Raw genomic sequence first — 19,281 nt, 5'->3', positions numbered from 1 at the left:
AGAGCAACTCTTCCCCCACACCCTCTACCACAGCAGCTCCCCCTCCACGCAGCTCCTCCCCACACCCTCCCAAAACAGCTCTTCCCCCACATCCTCTCACAGAGCAGCTCTCCCCTGTACACTCTCCCTGAGCAGCTCCTCCCCCAGAGCAGCTCCTCCCCCTCACCCAGATCAGCTGCTCCCCACACCCTCTCCCAGAGCACGATCGCCCCAGCACCCTAGCCAACAGCAGCTCCCTCCACCCTCTCCCAGAGCGGCTCCTCCCCAGGAACCTTGCCAACAGCAGCTTCTCCCACTCTCCCGCCTGGAACAGCCTCTTCCACAGCACCAAATTGATCAACATCCCCTCCTACACTTTACCAATAAGGATGCATCATCTTGTGGGATTTGTTCCCTCCTGCTGTATATTCTTGTACCCCCTAGTTAAAGAGTTGGACTTTGCCAATCTAAGGTTTACACTCACCTTACAAAATCATCTGCCGCCCTTCCAGCTGCAGCAGCACTCTCCATGTCACACTGAAGCAATGGCCTGCGAAGTGAGAGAGAGAGCACAATTAACCAAAGAGCAATACTCAACCAGCAGCATTTTATTGCAGTATCAGAAACGTTTGATGAATCAAGCTGTGGTACATTTCTTAAAATCTTGCTGCTGAAGTGGTTTTTAAATTTGTCAACTTGTCTAAACATCACACTGAAGCATTCAGAACATTCTGTGGTCTGTAATTCACAGCAACAGTAACTCGGTAAACCGCTGACGGAACAAACCCACCAGTCAGCATGGAGTGAGCCTTGCCCTCTCCACATTGAGCCATTGTCTAGCTTTTGCTGTTTGGTACATATTTTGGATCTTCCAGTTCCTGCGTATAGCCCCTCACCAAACAGGTTTGTTGAATTACCACAATCTGCTGCCACAAATGCAAGTTCCTGATTTCCCTGGGATAATTAATTCAAACTTCCTCAGTGAACTGGCACAGGTAACTCCAGTTACTCTGCACCGCAACACTTCTCACAAAATGGCAACATTTTCTCTGTCAATCCTCCGCAATTATACCTGACACCATGGTCTCTTCTCCCACACGTGTTCTTCCACTCCATGCCTTCCAATCCTTTGAGGAAGGTATCGACCTTCCTCATCCAAGCAGAGCCAGTCATCTCACTCTGTACAGAGATCACAAGCTCCGCAAGACAGGATCATCAGACAATGCTGGACCAACGGCAAGTCATTTCATACATCCCCAGCCAACCTTTACCTTGATGCTATTTGTTTATTTGTCTATTTGTCTTAGAATGTAAGCCGCTCACCAATGCCCTATCTGAACCTAGTCACTAGGAGGTGCAGAAACCTAGCCTCACACTCAAATCTCTTCCCTTCTGCTCCATGATATAGCCGAGACCTGGAACGAGATGAAAATACATCTCCATATCCATCCGCCTACAGTGTATTGAAACAGGGCACATAACAATAATAATCTTTATTAGTGTCACAAGTCGGCTTACATTAACACTGCAATGAAGTTACTGTGAAAATCCTCCAGTCGCCACAGTCCGGCACCTATTCGGGTACACCTAGAGAGAGAATTCAGAATGTCCAATTCACCTCACACACGTCTTTCAGAGCTTGAGAGGAAACTGGAGAACCCAGAGGAAACCCACGCAGACACAGGGAGACCGTGCCGCCCTAATAAATAGCAGAGAAAGGTTTTGATCCATCTACCTAATTCATAAGTTCATAAGATACAGGAGCAGAATTAGGCCATTCGGTCCATCGAAGCTGCTATGCCATTCTATCATGGCTGATATGTTCCTCATCTGCTGTCAACAATGTTACAAGCCAAGAGCTGGATTGCAAAATCAGCCAGAGCATCTCCTCCCTAGAACTCATGACCTAGAAGCGGGAGTAGGCAATTTAGCCTCCCGAGCTTAACACTCTCAATGTGATCATGGCTGATCCCACCCTGGCCTCGATCCCACCCTGGCCTCAACCCCACCGTCCTGCCTGTTCTCCAGAACCCTTCAACCCATTACCAGTTAAAAATCTGTCTGACTCCTCCTTAAATTTACTCACTGTTGTCCCTACATTCATCACACTCTGGTGTAGTGAATTCCACAGATTCACAATCCTTTGGGAGAAGTAGTTTCTGCTCAAAGCTGTTTTAAATTTGCTACCTCTTAATCTAAGACTATGACCTCTCCTTTTAGAATACCCCACAAGAGGAAGCATCGGCTCCACGGCCACTTTAACCATATCTTTTAGCATCTTGTATACCTTAACGAGATTGTCCCTCATTCTTCTAAACTCCGGAGAGTATAAGCCTAAACTGTTCAATCTCTCCTCATACGACAAACCCCTCATCTCTGGAATCAATCTCATGACCCTCCTCTGAACTGCCTCCAATGCCACTACATCTTTCCTCAAATAAGGGGACCAAAACTGTGCACCATACTCCAGGTGCGGTCTTACCAATGCCTTGTATAGTTGTAACCTTTATACTCAATTCCTTTTGCTATAAATGCCAACATTCCATTTGCTTTCCTTAAGATCTGCTGCACCTGCATGCTCGTTTTCTGTGACTCTTGCACGAGGACACCCAGATCCCCCTGTATCAGAGCACCCCAAGTCTCTCCCCATTTTGATAACATTTTTTCGACCAAAATCCACGACCTCACACTTATCCACGTTAAACTGCATCTGCCACATTATGGCCCACTCTCCTAACCTATCTATATCCATTTGCAAGGTTATTTCCTCAATGCAACTTACTGCCCACCTATTTTTGTGTCATCTGCAAATTTGGCTATAGAACCTTCTATCCCTGTATCCAAGTCATTAATAAAGATTGTAAATAGCTGGGGCCCAAGGACCGAACCCTGTGGAACCCTATTAGTTACATCTTACCATCCAGAAAACGACCCATTTATCCTGACTCTCTGTCTCCTGTCTGTCAGCCAGTCTTCTATCCAAGCTAATAAATTACTCCTAATCCCATGTGATCTCATCTTGTGAATTAACCTTTTGTGCGGCACCTTACCAAACACCTTCCGGAAGTCCAGATATGCATCTGCAAGATCCCCATTATCCACTTTGCTTGTTATATCTTCAAAAATCTGAGGTAAATTAGTCAAATATGATTTGTCCTTCGTAAAACCATGCTGACTCTGATTGATAGCGCTTTGGCTTTCCAAATATCCTAACATTACATCCTTGATAATTGATTCTAACAATTTCACAACAACAGATGTTAAACTAACTGGTCTGTAATTTCCCACATTCTGCCTCCCTCCCTTTTTGAATAACGACATTAAGTTTACATTTTTCCAATCCACTGGAATCTTTCCCGTGTCCATGGAATTTTGGAATATTATAACCAATGGATCCATTATCTCTGCTGCCACTTCCTTTAAGACCCGAGAATGTAGGCCATCAGGCCCTGGGGACTTGTCTGCCCTCACTCCCAAGAGTTTGTTGAGTACCATTTCCCTATTGATGCTGATTGTTCCTAATTCCACCCTTTCTATTACCTCTGAATTGCCCGATCCTATAAGAATGGTGCCAGTGTCCTACACTGTGAAAACTGAGACAAAGTATTGATTTAGTATCTCTGCCATTTTTGTGCTCCCCACTATTAACTCACCACTTTCATCTTCCAAGGGGCCAACATTCACCTTAGCAACTCCCTTCCCTTTTGTGTACCTGTAGAAGCTTTTGCTATCCTTTTTAATATTCTATGCTAGTTTTTTTTGTAATTTACCTTAGCTTTTTTTATTATTTTTTTTTAAATATCCCTTTGTTCATGTTTGAAAGTTTCCCAATCTTCCACTCTACCACTGGTCTTTGTAATATAATATAACTTTTGTCTTTATAACGTCCTTGGCCTCTTTGTTCAGCCATAGAAGTTTTTGTACCCCTCTTCCCATCTTTTTACCTCACTGGGATATATTTTAGTTGTGAGGAATTGAGTATCGCCTTAAAAAACTGCCACTGCTCATCAGCTGTCCTACCTTTTAGCCTTCTTGCCTAGTCCAAAAGGGCCAAATCTGACCTCAAGCCCATGTAATTTCCTTTGTTTAATTCAAGAACAAGTGGAACTCCACTTTCTCGCCCCCAAACATAAATGATTTTCTGAAGTGGAGGTCATGCCTCACTAACAAGATCGAGTTTTTTGAGAAGGTGACAAAGATTATTGAGGGAGGGTGGTGGATGCTGTTTACATGGACTTCAGTAAAGCCTTTGACAAGGTGCCTCATGGCAGACTGGTACAAAAGGTGAAGTCACACGGGATCAGAGGTGAGATGGTAAGATGGATACAGAACTGGCTCGGTAACAGAAGACAAAAACGGTAGCAGTAGAAGGTGTTAATCTGAATGGAAGGTTGTGACTAGTGGTGTTCCGCAGGAATCTGTGCTGGGGCCTTTTTTGGTTCTAGCGTACATAAACGATTTGAAGGAAATCGTAGCCGGTCTGATTAGCAAATTCGTGGATGACACCAAGGTTGGTGGAGTGGCAGATAGTGTTGAGGATTGTCAGGGGATACAGCAGGACATAGGTAGGTTGGAGACTTGGGCAGAGAATGGTAAATGGAGTTTAATCCAGACAAATGAGGTAATGCATTTTGGTAGGTCTAACACAGAGGGGAATATATACCTTGAATGGCAAAACTCCGAGGAATATAGAAAGTCAGAACAATCTGGGCATGCAGGTCCGCTGATCTCTGAAAGTGGCAACATAAGTTTAAGAGAGATGTGCGTGGAAAGATTTTTACGCAGAGGGTGGTGGGTGCCTGGAATGCTTTGCCAGCGGAGGTGGTAGAGGCGGGCACGATAGCATCATTTAAGATGCATCTGGACAGATATATGAACGGGTGGGGAACAGAGAGAAGTAGACCTTGGAAAATAGGCAGCAGGTTTAGATAAAGGATCTGGATCGGCGCAGGCTGGGAGGGCTGAAGGGCCTGTTCCTGTGCTGTAATTTTCTTTGTTCTATGTGGGCAAGGCAGTCAAAAAAGCATACGGAATGCTTGCCTTCATTGGACAGGGCATTGAGTATAAAAACTGGCAAGTTATGCTACAGTTGTATAGAACTTTGGTATGTACTTGGAATATTGCGCAGCATTCTGGTCGCCATACTACCAGAAGGGTGTGGAGGCTTTGTAGAGGGTGCAGAGGAGGTTTACCAGTATGTTGCCTGGTCTGGAGGGTGTTAGCTATGCGGAGAGGCTGAACAGATTCAAACTGTTTTCATTAGAAAGACGGAGGTCTACAAGATTATGAAGGACCTGGATAGACTGGATGAGCAAGCACTCTTTCCCAGGGTGTAAGGGTCAGTCACCAGGGGGATAGGTTTTTTACACAGTGGGTGGTGTGTGCCTGGAACGTGTTGCCAGGGGAGATTGGGCAATCAGATACATTAAGACTGGGTTGAGGGATACCCAGGGCAGCATGGTAGCATAGTGGTTAGCATCAATGCTTCACAGCTCCAGGGTCCCAGGTTCGGTTCCCGGCTGGGTCACTGTCTGTGCGGAGTCTGCACGTCCTCCCCGTGGGTTTCCTCCGGGTGCTCCGGTTTCCTCCCACAGTCCAAAGATGTGCGGGTTAGGTGGATTGGCCATGCTAAATTGCCCGTAGTGTCCTAAAAAGTAAGGTTAAGGGGGAGTTGTTGGGTTACGGGTATATGGTGGATATGTGAGTTTGAGTAGGGTGATCATTGCTCGGCACAACATCGAGGGCCGAAGGGCCTGTTCTGTGCTGTACTGTTCTAAATTCTAGATACGGCAAGGGAAGTGCCACGGTTGGTATCATGACCGATACAGGCTTGGAGGACCGAAGGGCCTGTTCCTGTGCTGCATTGTTCTTTGATCTTTCTTTGTTCTTTGAATCTTGAATTCTACCATACTATGGTCACTACTCCCTAGTGGATCCCTATATTGTGGTTCCCCAACATACTGTTCCAAGAAACAATCTCTGATGCATTCAATGAACTCTGCCTGCAGGCTACCCTTGCCAATTTGATTCCTTTAGTCTATGTATATATTAAAATGATGCATTATAACTGCTGCATCTTTCTTGCAAGCCCCCAGTATTTCCTGGTTTATACTGTGCACCACTATAGAATTATTGTTTGGGGATCGATAGATTACTCCTACCAAGGAATTCTTCCCTTTGTTATTTCTATCCAGACTGATTCCACATATTCATCTCCAGTGCTTATGCCATTTCTCATTACAGCACTGATCCCTTTCCTCACCAGGAGGGCTACGCCACTTGTTTTTCCTTTCATGCTATCTTTCCGAAATACTGCGCACCCATGGATATTCAATTCCCAGACCTGGTCTCCCTGAAACGACGTTTCAGTAATTGTCATCAAGCCATAACCTTTTGTTTCTATTTGTGCCGTTCGTTCACTAAGTTTGTTACAAATGCTTTTTGCATTTAGATACAAAGATTTTAAATTTGTTTCAATGTTAGATTTCCCTACTCTTCTATAATTCCTTGGTGCATAAAGACAGTCACCTGTTCTGCCTCTCACTTTTATTTTCTGGTAACCATCCACCACATTGCTAACCTGCACTCTTGCTTCCACCTTTAAATCGGGTTTCTAGTTTCCCGTACATCAGGTGAGTGATGAAGGAGCTACGCTCCAAAAGCTCGTGATTCCAAATAAACTTGTTGGACTTTAACCTGGTGTTGTAAGACTTCTTACTGTGCCCACCCAGTCAAACACCAGCATCTCCACATCATGGCTATATACATAATTCAATAACACATTTTACATTTTTCAACCTACAGTTAATGGTAATATTTAAAACTGTGCTGGGCTTTGAGGAAATCGAAGGAACTGTCAGACTGGCACAAACATAAGCTCAGCTCCCACAAGCAAAGTTTTTGCAGGTGTAAGTACATGAAATGCATTCTGATGGTCCACAGTCTACTTGTAAACGCAAAGGGAGGAGGACTCAACAGGAGCAGTTTAACCATCTACAAATAGTTTGATAATAGATTCCCTTTGCTGAAACAAAGGTAGCTATTCATCCAGCGTCCCTCATCTCCAAATTGAAACACGACGTTTCAAGTTAATAAATAATTCCTCAGAACAAACCAGCGTTGATCATTTCAATTAGTTCCATTTGCTCCAGAACTGCACTGTTCATCTGGCCAATTCTGATCTAATTTTACATGAAGCCAGAATCAAATTGATCAGCTACAAAATTGCATTAACCTCCCCACCCCATGAACTCAGGTCAATATTTTGGACACATTTCTCTGGTTGTAGATAATTAGATGTATGCAAATAATGAGACATTTTTGCAGGTCATCCATTTTTAGTAATTGGGCTCCTAATACATAATTCTTGCTCATGGCAGGAATTTCTAATGCTTGTCTTCGCAGGTCCTAGAAATTCCCAGGATGTGATGAGCACTGGTGTTGACATTATTGTTAATGGTTCCCTTACCTCAGATAATGTTTCCCCTCCCTGCTCTCAAGAAAATTCAACTTCTGTTTTTGCAATCTACTGCACCATCTCAAAGCTCTCTTTCTTATCCACTTATTAAGCATGATTCAGCCACCATGTTGCGCCCGATTCCGGAGAGCACGAAATCGGGTGATTGTGAGTCACCCGATTTGCTCCACCTGGCGTGATCTGGATCTCACCCCTGCTGAGCATGATCCAGATCTGCATATTTAAATGTGCAATTCGGCTCGCACCCGAGACCTCAACAGGATTCCATTTAGCACTGGCTTCCACAAGCATGAACCAGATGTGACGGCACCTCACAGGTCATTAGAGGCGCCCAGGTGGTCGGAGACGAGGTAAGGTGGCATCCTGGTCTGGTGGGCGGCATTGCCCATTGGAGGGCGATTCAAAATGGCACCTCGATCTGCTCAGCTCACCATCAGGAAATCGACTGAACTGTGGCATCAGCGGGGAGAAACACCCCAAGGTCCAAAAAATCAGCAAAGTTGCCGGTGGGTAGCGGGGTGAATCTTGGCGCTGCAGCCGCCGAGAAACACCCCATCAAACATGCCCAAATGTGGGCTTAACATTTTTCCACTGACCTGTCACTTCTAAAATCTTTGCCCATCTGTCCACAACTCTGTTTCAATCCTTCTAATCTGGTCTCCACCTATCACACTATCAAAACAGCCCCAAATCGGTCGCAGATGGCATCCTATTTGGCTGTGACTTTGATAAACTTTCCCCCCTCATCCCTTCCCAACCTTTGACACAGTTGACCACACCACACAATAAAAATGTGATTGAGGCGTTGCTACCACAGAAGGCATCATAGCTTCACCAAATTCGATCCTTAAAATCCAGATACATTTTCCAACAGGGCCTCTGAATTTAGATAGATAGATAGAGAAATACAGCACAGAACAGGCCCTTCGGCCCACGATGTTGTGCCGAACTTTCATGAAAGTGGAACGCTGGCTGATTTCCCCTTCCAAAGCTGATTTTCCCCTCCGAACACTAGTTTCAGATTCTTTCCTCCATCCCACTGAGATGAGTTAACGGCTCAGCAATAAGATTCCAAACATGAACTTCAATTCTAGAACAATTTCTACTTCAGTCATTAGAATTTGCCTTGCTTTTAGTGCTCAATGTCTAATATAATCAATATCGTTAAAGCCCCAGTCTGATCCTACTCAGACTAATCACAATGCCAATCAGAATATTTAATCCTGCTACATAGTTACACAGATCAGGATCAGACTTTCTCAACACCGGAATCCTTGTAATGTTGTTCCGATTGCAGAACTTTATTACAATGACAAGATTGGTTCTTATGTTCTGTCATTTCTATAATTTGCTCTGGACCAAGTCCAGGCAGATGGGACGGTTGCTGTCCCTGTCACTTTCTGCTGTGGAGTCTAAAAGCAGCCCAAGCAAGTTCCTGGGTGACTCTGGCCAGTATAAACCTAACAAAAATCCCCACCCTCAGAAGTAGAGGTTTCTTTCTGAGGTGGTGGTTTCAGCTTCTCTTTACCTGATCTGAGAGTGGTTCATTGCTGATGTTGGGTTCAAAAACTGGGAATATTTCATTCCCGGCACTGATGACATTCATTTTAATTAACAAAGACTTCACCCACAATTTCAAAGGAGGGAAAAAGAAACTGGTTCTCATCCAGATTGCTGAGCACAGGCCAGTTACAGGTTTGGGGTAAGGAAAGGGTAGGAGCAGAGTTCATGTTCTGGTTTTCTCCATGAAAGTGCAGCATAGTAGCACATTGGTTAGCCCTGTTGCTTCACAGCTCCAGGGTCCCAGGTTCGATTCCCGGCTTGGGTCACTGTCTGTGCGGAGTCTGCACATTCTCCCCGTGTTTGCGTGGGTTTCCTCCGGGTGTTCGGTTTCCTCCCACAAGCCCCAAAAGACGTGCTGTTAGGTAATTTGGACATTCTGAATTCTCCCTGTGTAACCGAACAGGTGCCAGAATGTGGCGACGATGGACTTTTCACAGTAACTTCATTTCAGTGTTAATGTAAGCCTTCTCGTGACAATAAAGATTATTCTTATAAATACCTTAATCGTCTCAATAATGAATTGCTTCATGTCAAAAGCAAAGACTATTATTCAGAAGAAAATTATGGACAGCCCTGTAACTCAGTATGATGCCACCACCAAACACATCTTCCCCTCCCCTTTAAGCATTCTGAAGGACACATTCCCTCTGTGCTACCCTAGTTCACACCACCTTCCTGTCATCTCTTCCCATTGTATTGTTCCATGGAAAAACAGGAAATGTAATTCCTGCAGTCTAACCTACTCTCTTCTCACCGCCCAAGGCCCCAAACATTCCTTCCAGGTGAAGAAGCAATTTGTGTACTCCTTTCAGTTTAATGTTGTGCATTCTCTGCTCACAGTGTTGTCTCCTCTACATTGGGAGGAATAAACACAAATCGGGTGACATTTTGACTGACTGATCAATTGATTTATTGTCACATGTACCGAAGTACAGTGAAAAGTATTTTTCTGAGGCCAAGGGGAGGTACACAATAGACAAAAAGATGAATCGACAAAGTACATCGACAAATAAGTAATTAGTTACAATGCAGAACAAGAGCCAAACAAAGCAAATACCGGAGCAAGAGTCACATAGGACGTTGTGAATAGTGTCTTACAAGGATCGGAACACCTCAAGCTCGGCTCCAAGCTTCTGGTGGCCTGTGACTTTAATTTGCCACTGGGTTCTTTACTGTTTTTCAGACTCAGCACTGAGTTCAACATTGTCAGACTGTGAACTAATTTTGTTTCTTTGCATGTTTTCTTAGTGTCACTTTCAGTCAGCAGCATCTGCTCTCAGCACATCTTTTGTATCTTTGTTTCTTTTCTTGTCCTGAGACCAACTCTTCTGTCATTTGATTTTGCCTGTCTTCCCCCCGTCCCCCAATCACACATTCCTTTTGTCCTTGTCACACCCACTCTTTGCTCAAAACATTTTACATCTCTAACTCTACCCCATCTAGTTGAAAGGTTAACAACCTGAAATATTAACTCTACACTGATGCTGCCTGAGCTGCTGAAGATGTCCACCGTCTTCTATTTTCATTTCTGATTTCCAACATCCGCAATGTTCGGTTTGTCCTTTCACTCTATAACTAAACTGTCTGGCCAAGGATGCAGTCAGATGCCATATGACCCAATCAGCAGCACACCTCTTTGCTTATTATTTTTGGAATATTCTCCAAGACTTCACTATCGCAGCAAGAATGTGCCGGAGCACATAACAGCTGTTGCTAAACATTTCAAGAATTCTCTTAAACTATGCAAAGATCTGGAATTGCGTTCTTCTGTGAAACACATTGGATAATTTCACACTCAACACACATTCAGGGGACATAAAAAGCAAGTCTCGGCACACAACGGTTAAATTGTTCCTCTCCATAGAAAATCACATTCTTGCATTTTTATGAGGATTGTGCGAGTCCAGCATTTCAAACTGAATGCATTCAGATTAAATGAACCAGTTTAATTGGTGTGAAAGGCATTACATCTGTAATTAGTTAGTGCAGAAAAACATCCCAAGTTCTTAATTTCACGAGAAGATTGATCAGGGAAAATAAATTTAATCTTACAATTTTATCAGCTCCTGAGATGCTCTATTTACATCAATTATAGGTGTTGGGAAGGCTGCACACATTCTACAATTGACAGCCTCAGTACTTCCATACAATTCCATGCAGAGTTCCTTGAGAAACACAATAGGACTTCATCAAAAGTTCAAACCCATCATCTCTCATCCTGTATTATAATCGCATGAGCAAAGATTTCTCCATTTCCGGTGCAATGCATTTCACTCCAGAGACAGATTTCTGTATTTCCTTCCTAAAGATCTTCTCCAGCTCAAAGTGTAAGGAGTGAAATGAAATATAGAAGCAGTTGACAGCAATTTAATAAAGGGGACAGATGGTGTTCACTACAGCTGAGAACTAGAAACCTGAAGGGTATGTTGTCTATCCGGTGCCAGGGCTAAGGACATCTTAATGGGGTTGGTGAGGAACTTGGGAAAGGGATCTGGAAGATTCAGTTTTCATGGCCCACATGGGTATCAATGACATAGGTAGGACTAAGAGGTCAACATTCTCCCAGTGTCTGCATGCATCTCACCCACAACCCAAAGATGTGCAGGGTAGGTAGATTGGCCATGCTAAATTGCCCCTTAAAAAAAAAAGAGGTCCTGCGGAGGGAATATGAGCAACTACGGGTAAATGAAAAAGCAGGACAACAAAGCCAATAATCTCTGCATTATCATCAGCCACGAGCAAATTGGCATTGGGTAAACAAGATCAGAGAGTTAAGCGCATGACTCAAAGGATGGTGTGAAAAAAATGGGTTTCAATTCATAGGGCACTGACATCAGTAATGGGGTAAGAGGAGGTAGTTCAAATGGGACAGGCATCAGTGGTGGGACAAAATGTCCGGATGAATCAAAGACTTTGGACAACAGATAGAGATTTAAATTTAATAATATGGGGAGGGATAAAGTGAGGAGGGAAATTTTGAAAATTAGAGAAAAGACAAAGCTGGGTAGCAATATGGAGAATGAAAACCAGAGTGAGATAGAAAGGCTTAAAGGATACAAACATGAGAGCCCACCAACAATTCAGGTGAGTAGAGAAAAATGGTAAAAATACACAATTAAAAATTCTTCATCTGAATGCGCAAAACAATTGTAGCAAGATTGATTCATTGATGGCACAAATAGAAATACATGTGCATAATCTGATAGTCATCACAGATATAAAGGTGATCAAGGGTGAGAAATAGAACATGAACATTGTTATGAACCTGGCTAGTGTGTTGTCAATTCCAGCCCCACTTGACCTAAAGTCACAACACAAGAGAATTAACCAATAATTCTTAGAAAAAAAGTCTTTGGCCCTTGGTTGCCCAATAATTACAGTCACCTGGTTTGTAAATGTAAACACAATTACTGTTTATTTATAACAGGAACTATAATGAAATATGTAGCAAATACATCTGGTTAGCTATTATCTAATTCCTCACTTTAACCTGCAATGCACCCCTGTACACACACACACACACACACACACGACAAACACAGGGTAAGAAATGGGTAAAAAGAAAATCATAAGTAAAAGGAAAAAGAGTCTTTGATTCAGATGGTTGCTTCCAGCACCACACTCCAACTTTACTTTCAGTTTGGGGTCATTATGGTAGATTCAGTGAGAGTGAGAGTGAGAGAGAGAGGCGAAAGGTGCGGAGTGCGAGAGAGCGAAGTTCCTGCAGATTCATTCATTCGATTTTGATTTGATTTATTATTGTCACATGTATTAGTATACAGTGAAAAGGGTTGTTTCTTGCATGCTATACAGACATAGAACATAGGCATAGAACATTACAGCACAGTACAGGCCCTTCCGCCCTTGATGTTGCGCCAACCTGTGAAACCCCACTAAAGCCCATTTACACTATTCCCTTATCGTCCATATGCCTATCCAATGACCATTTGAATGCGTTTAGTGTTGCCGAGTCCACTACTGTTGCAGGCAGGGCATTCCACGCTCTTACTACCCTCTGAGTAAAGAACCTACCTCTGACATCTGTCCTATATCTATCGCCTCTCAATTTAAAGCTATGTCCCCTCGTGCTGGACATCACCATCCGAGGAAAAAGACTCTCAATGTCCACCCTATCTAATCCTCTGATCGTCTTCTATGCCTCAATTAAGTCACCTCTTAACATTCTTCTAACGAAAACAGCGTCAATACCTTCAGCCTTTCCTCGTAAGATCTTCCCTCCATAACAGGCAACATCCTTATAAATCTCCTCTGTACCCTTCCCAATGCTTCCACATCCTTCCTATAATGCGGCGACCAGAACTGCACGCAATACTCCAAATGCGGCCGCATCAGAGTTTTGTACAACTGCAACATGACCTCATTGTTCCGAAACTCAATTCCTCTACCAATAAAAGCTAACACACCGTACGCCTTCTTAACAACCCTCTCAACTTGGGTGGCAACTTTCAGGGATCTATGGACATGGACACCGAGATCTCTCTGCTCATCCACACTAGCAAGAATCTTACCATTAGCCCAGTACTCTGTCTTCCTGTTATTCCTTCCAAAATGAAACACCTCACACTTCTCTGCATTAAACTCCATTTGCCACCTGTCAGCCCAGCTCCACAGCTTATCTATGTCCCTCTGTAACTTGTAACATCCTTCTGCACTGTCCACAACTCCACCGACTTTAATGTCATCTGCAAATTTACTCATCCACCCTCCAGGTCATTTATATAAATGACAAACAGCAGCGGCCCCAAAACAGATCCTTGTGGTACACCACTAGTAACTGGACAACAATCTGAACATTTCCCATCAACCACCACCCTTTTGTCTTCTATCAGCAAGCTAATTTCTGATCCAAACTGCTAAATCACCCTGAATCCCATGCCTCCGTATTTTCTGCAATAGCCTACCGTGGGGAACCTTATCAAGCGCTTTACTGAAATACATATACACCACATCAATTGCTTTACCCTCATCCACCTGTTTGGTCACCTTCTCGAAGAACTCAATAAGGTTTGTGAGGCACGACCTATCCTTCACAAAACCATGTTGACTATCTCTAATCAAACTATTCCTTTCCAGATGATTATACATCCTATCTCCTATAACCCTTTCCAAGACTTTTCCCACAACAGAAGTAAGACACTCATATCATATATAGGAAAGGAGAGACTGTAGAATGTAATAAGAACATAAGAACATAAGAACTAGGAGCAGGAGTAGGACATCTGGCCCCTCGAGCCTGCTCCGCCATTCAATTAGATCATGGCTGATCTTTTGTGGACTCAGCTCCACTTTCCGGCCCAAACACCATAACCCTTAATCCCTTTATTCTTCAAAAAACTATCTATCTTTACCTTAAAAACATGTAATGAAGGAGCCTCAACTGCTTCACTGGGCAAGGAATTCCATAGATTCACAACCCTTTGGGTGAAGAAGTTCCTCCTAAACTCAGTCCTAAATCTACTTCCCCTTATTTTGAGGCTATGTCCCCTAGTTCTGCTGTCACCCGCCAGTGGAAACAACCTGCCCGCATTTATCCTATCTATTCCCTTCATAATTTTAAATGTTTCTATAAGATCCCCCCTCATCCTTCTAAATTCCAACGACTACAGTCCCAGTCTACTCAACCTCTCCTCATAATCCAACCCCTTCAGCTCTGGGATTAACCTTTTGCTTCAGTCCCTGTTTTACTACCTTCCAACTTCCTGCATCGGTTCCCATCCCCCTGCCGCATTAGTTTAAACTCTCCCCAACAGCTCTAGAAAACACCCCCCCTAGGACATCGGTTCCAGTCCTGCCCAGGTGCAGACCGTCCGGTTTGAACTGGTCCCACCTCCCCCAGAACCGGTCCCAATGCCCCAGGAATTTGAATCCCTCCCTCTTGCACCATCTCTCGAGCCACGCATTCATCCTATCTATCCTGACATTCCTACTCTGACTAGCTCGTGGCACTGGTAGCAATCCTGAGATTACTACCTTTGAGGTCCTACTTTTTAGTTTAACTCCTAACTCCCTGAATTCCGCTTGTAGGACCTCATCCCGTTTTTTACCTATATCGTTGGTGCCTATGTGCACCACGACAGCTGGCTGTTCACCCTCCCCCGCCCAGAATGTCCTGCAGCCGCTCCGAGACATCCTTGACCCTTGCACCAGGGAGGCAACATACCATCCTGGAGTCTCGATTGCGTCCACAGAACCGCCTGTCTATTCCCCTTACGATCGAGTCCCCTATCACTATAGCCCTGCCATTTTTCTTCCTGCCCTGCTGTGCAGCAGAGCCAGCCATGGTGCCATGAACCTGGCTGCTGCTGCCTTCCCCTGGTGAGCCATCTCCCTCAACAGTATCCAAAGCGGTATATCTGTTTTGCAGGGAGATGACCGCAGGGGACACCTGCACTGCCTTCCTACTCTTGCTTTCTTTTGGTCACCCATTTTCTATCTCCCTCAGTAACCTTCACCTGCGGTGTGACCAACTCGCTAAACGTGCTATCCACAACCTCCTCAGCATCGTGGATGCTCCAGTCATAGCTAGGGTATAGAGAAAAGATCAACTTAATACAAGGTTGGTCCATTCAAACGTCTGATGGCAGTAGGGAAGAAGCTGTTCTCGAGTCGGTTGGTACGTGATCCCAAACTTTTGTATCTTTTTCCAGATGGAAGAAGGTGGAAGAGAGTATGCCCGGGGTGCGTGGGGTCCTTAATTATGCTGGCTGCCTTTCCGAGGCAGCGGGAATTGTAGACAGAGCTTACAATTGGTTTACGTGATGGTTTGCTACATTCACGACCTTCTGTAGTTTCCTGCGGTCTTGAGCAGAGCAGGATCCTTAACAAGCTGTGATACACCCAGAAAGAATGCATTCTCTGGTGCATCTGTAAAAATTGAGAGAGTCATAGCTGACATGCTAAATTTCCTTTGTCTTCTGAGAAAGTAGAGTCGTTGGTGAGCTTTCTTAACAGTGTCGGCATGGTTGGGGGGGGAAATGGGGGGGGGGGGGGGGGGGGGGGGAGGAGGAGAAGAGAGAGGGAGAGAGAGAGAGAGAGAGAGCGAGAGCGAGAGCACCAGGACAGGTTGTTGGTGATCTGGACACCTAAAAATTTGACGGTCTAATAGAATTTGATTTGTTGTCACATGTACCAAAGCAGAGTGAAAAATATTGTTCAATGTACAGTCCAGACAGATCGTTCCATACATGAAAAAACATAGGACATGCATAAATACACAATGTAAATACATAGTCATACGCATCGGGTGAGCATGCAGTATACAGTACGACTCAGTACAGAAGGTGTGTGAAGAGATCAGCTCAGTCTCTAAGAGGGTCATAACAGCGGGGAAGAAGCTGTTTTTGAACCTGTTAGTGCGCATTCTCAGACTTTTGTATCTCCTGCCCAATGGAAGAAGTTGGAAGAGAGAATAACCCAGGTGGGAGGGGTCTTTAATTATGTTGCCCGCTTTCCCAAGGCAGCGGGAGGTGTAGACAGAATCAATTGGTGGGAGGTGGGCTCGTGTGATGGACTGGGCTGTGTTCATGAGTCTCTGCAGTTTCGAACCGTCTTGACAAGCAGTTGCCATACCAGGCTGTGATGCAGCCAGATAGGATGCATATGGTCCATCTGTAAAAATTGGTAAGAGTCAATGTGGATATGCCTAATTTCCTTAGTTTCCTGAGGAAGTATAGGCATTGTTGTGCTTTCTTGGTCATAGTGTCGATGTGGGTGAACCAGGACAGATTGTTGGTGATGTGCACACCTAGGAATTTGAAGCCATCAACCATTTTGGCACCATTGATGCAGACAGGGGCGTGTACGATACTTTGCTTCCTGAAGTCAACGACCAGCTCTTTAGTTTTGCTGACACTGAGGGAGATTATTGTCATTACACCATGCCACTATGTTCTCTATCTCCCTTCTGTACTCTGACTCATCGTTGTTTGATATCTGACCCACTGTGGTTGAGTCATCAAAAACTTGTAGATGGAGTTGGAGCCGTATTTCAGCACACGGTTGTGTGTGTGTGTGTGTGTGTGTGTGTGTGTGTGTTGGAAGCATAGTAGTGGGCCACATACGCAGCCTTGCAGGGTCCCGGTATTGAGGACTATCGTGGAGGTGTTGATGTTTATCCTTACTGATTGTGGTCTATGAGTCAGGAATCGAGAATCTAGTTGCAGAGGAAGAAGCCAAGTCCGAGGTTTTGTAGTTTTGATATGAGCTTGGCTGGGATCATTGAGTTGAAGGCGGAGTTGTAGTCAATGAATAGGAGTGTGACGTAGGTGTCCTTGTTGTAGAGCTGCTCCAGGAATGAGTGTTGGTCAGGGAGATGGCATCCGCTGTGGACCGGTTGTGACGGTATGCGAATTGCAGTGGATCAAGGCATTCTGGGGGCATTGAATTAATGTGTCTCATGGCCAACCTCTCAAATTGCTTCATAATGATAGATGTCAATGATAGATGGTACTGTGCAGCCTCAGGAACATAGTATTTCTGGAGAGAACACAGAGAGAGACCTTTTCCCTGTGCTTTCAGAAAACAAACTGAAACTCCTTGGGACTCTGAAAATCATTCCACTGGGACAGGACCCAATCACCACCTGTTACCTGGCAGAGTATGGCCTTTTAGGCCAATTTATTCACCACCAGCCAATCAATGAACCTGGTCCCACCTCTCTCTCGCTCTGGTGCCAACAAGTCTGAAGCTCCTGTTCAAACCAGCAAAAATTTACACTGTTCTCTCCTGTAACTTCTGCTGCTTGACTCAAAGATATATGTCCATTAATCATCCATGGATCAAAAATAATAGTAGGGAAATAGGGAAAAAACAGGAAGAATCCTTTCAATATTCTAATGTACTTAATATTTTGGAGGGATAGCCAGAAAGATAAAGGAGGTGGGTAGCTCTGTTAATAAAGATTACGATCATTACAGTAGTGAGAAATGATCTTGGTTTAGAAGATCAAGATATAGAATCAGTTTGAATGGAAATAAGAAATAGCAAGGGAAGTAAGTTATTAGTGGGAGTTGTTTATCAACCCCCTCACAACAGTTGCATTGTAAGACAAGAGTATAAATCAAGAAATAATGGGGGCTTGTAAGAAAGTTACTGCAATAATTATGGGTGACTTTAATCTCCGAATAGATTCTACAAATCAAATTGGCAAAGGTAGCCTCACAGGCTAGTTCCAGAGGGCATTTGAGGTGAAGAACAGATCAGCCATGATCTTATTGAATAGTGGAGTGGGCTTGCGGGACGATATGACCACCAGATCCTGCTTTCTTATGACCTGGTATAGCCATAAACATTGATCTCTCCAAGTAAACAAGTTGGATAATAAACAAACTATTGCTGTGCAACAGAAATAAACAATGCTGGAACTACGCAGATCAGGCAAAAGCTGTGGAGAGAGAAAGCGTTAGCTTTGCAGAAAGCGTTACATTTTACACCACTGTTTTTCATCATTGCTGTGTTTATGTGCACATTCTGGCTGAGGACAGATTTGAGGTCAATAACAACTCCAATGCTCAAATAACAGGGCCGATCCTCAGGTTAACAGGTATGAAACGTGAGCACTTGGTCAAATCACCAGAGCTACTACCCGTTGTACCGTACCCCATCAGTCATCAACTCCAAACCAGGAGGTGCAAGGGGAGAACATTAGGGGGTGAAAGGCAGAGGAATAAACTTATTTCAAATCAGTCGACGCACTTGATCAAGATTTGAATGCAGCCTGTCGAAATTTTAATTTTGCAATCAGAATTTCAATTGCTGGGCAGGGTATGAATGTGGGCTTTAATGCAGAAGCACTGCTATTCAGACACTCACGATTCTGATCCCTTGATACTAGCCCCTCCTCCCAAACCTAGTAATTTCAATCCAGGCTCATGATTTCAAACGCCCACGCTTTGGTAGCAACAGTTCTGAAAGCCTTGCAAATAATGCTTAACATATACTGGTTCATCACTGCCCAGTTTCTACCTCAATATGAAACAACCACTAAAATGAAAATATTATCCAGGAAATAAGGTAAATTAAAACAAAAACAAATGATATTCCTGTTTTTTTTTTAATTTAGTACGTCCTTTTAACCGATACAACAGCCCTTAGGCTGCCACTCAGATCATACAATAAACACAAACCCAGATTCGGCATCATTCAATCAGGCAAGCATGGAATTCACCAGCTATTTAAAAAGATTATTGCACTGGAAGGTTGATGTTACAGATCACTTCAGTAAAGTTTTGTGTACATTTGAG

The 19,281-nt window shown here is 44.0% G+C and overlaps 1 protein-coding gene across 6 annotated transcripts in view; it reads right to left on the bottom strand.

Annotated features, from left to right (window-relative positions):
• LOC119954104 (rho GTPase-activating protein 32-like) overlaps positions 1–19,281 on the bottom strand; it is a 726,718-nt gene that overhangs the window by 473,620 nt on the left and 233,817 nt on the right. For all 6 annotated transcript variants that reach the window (XM_038778987.1, XM_038778995.1, XM_038778990.1 and 3 more), the window contains one exon: positions 464–529. In XM_038778987.1, coding sequence (XP_038634915.1) covers positions 464–510 — 47 coding nt within the window. In that variant the 5' untranslated portion in view covers positions 511–529. The remainder of the gene's footprint in view (positions 1–463; positions 530–19,281) is intronic.

Source organism: Scyliorhinus canicula, chromosome 19, assembly GCF_902713615.1.
Source record: "Scyliorhinus canicula chromosome 19, sScyCan1.1, whole genome shotgun sequence".
Lineage (NCBI taxonomy): Eukaryota > Metazoa > Chordata > Chondrichthyes > Carcharhiniformes > Scyliorhinidae > Scyliorhinus > Scyliorhinus canicula.
The sequence above is the reverse complement of the archived record's forward strand: the minus strand, read 5'-3'. Positions and strand labels throughout refer to the sequence as shown.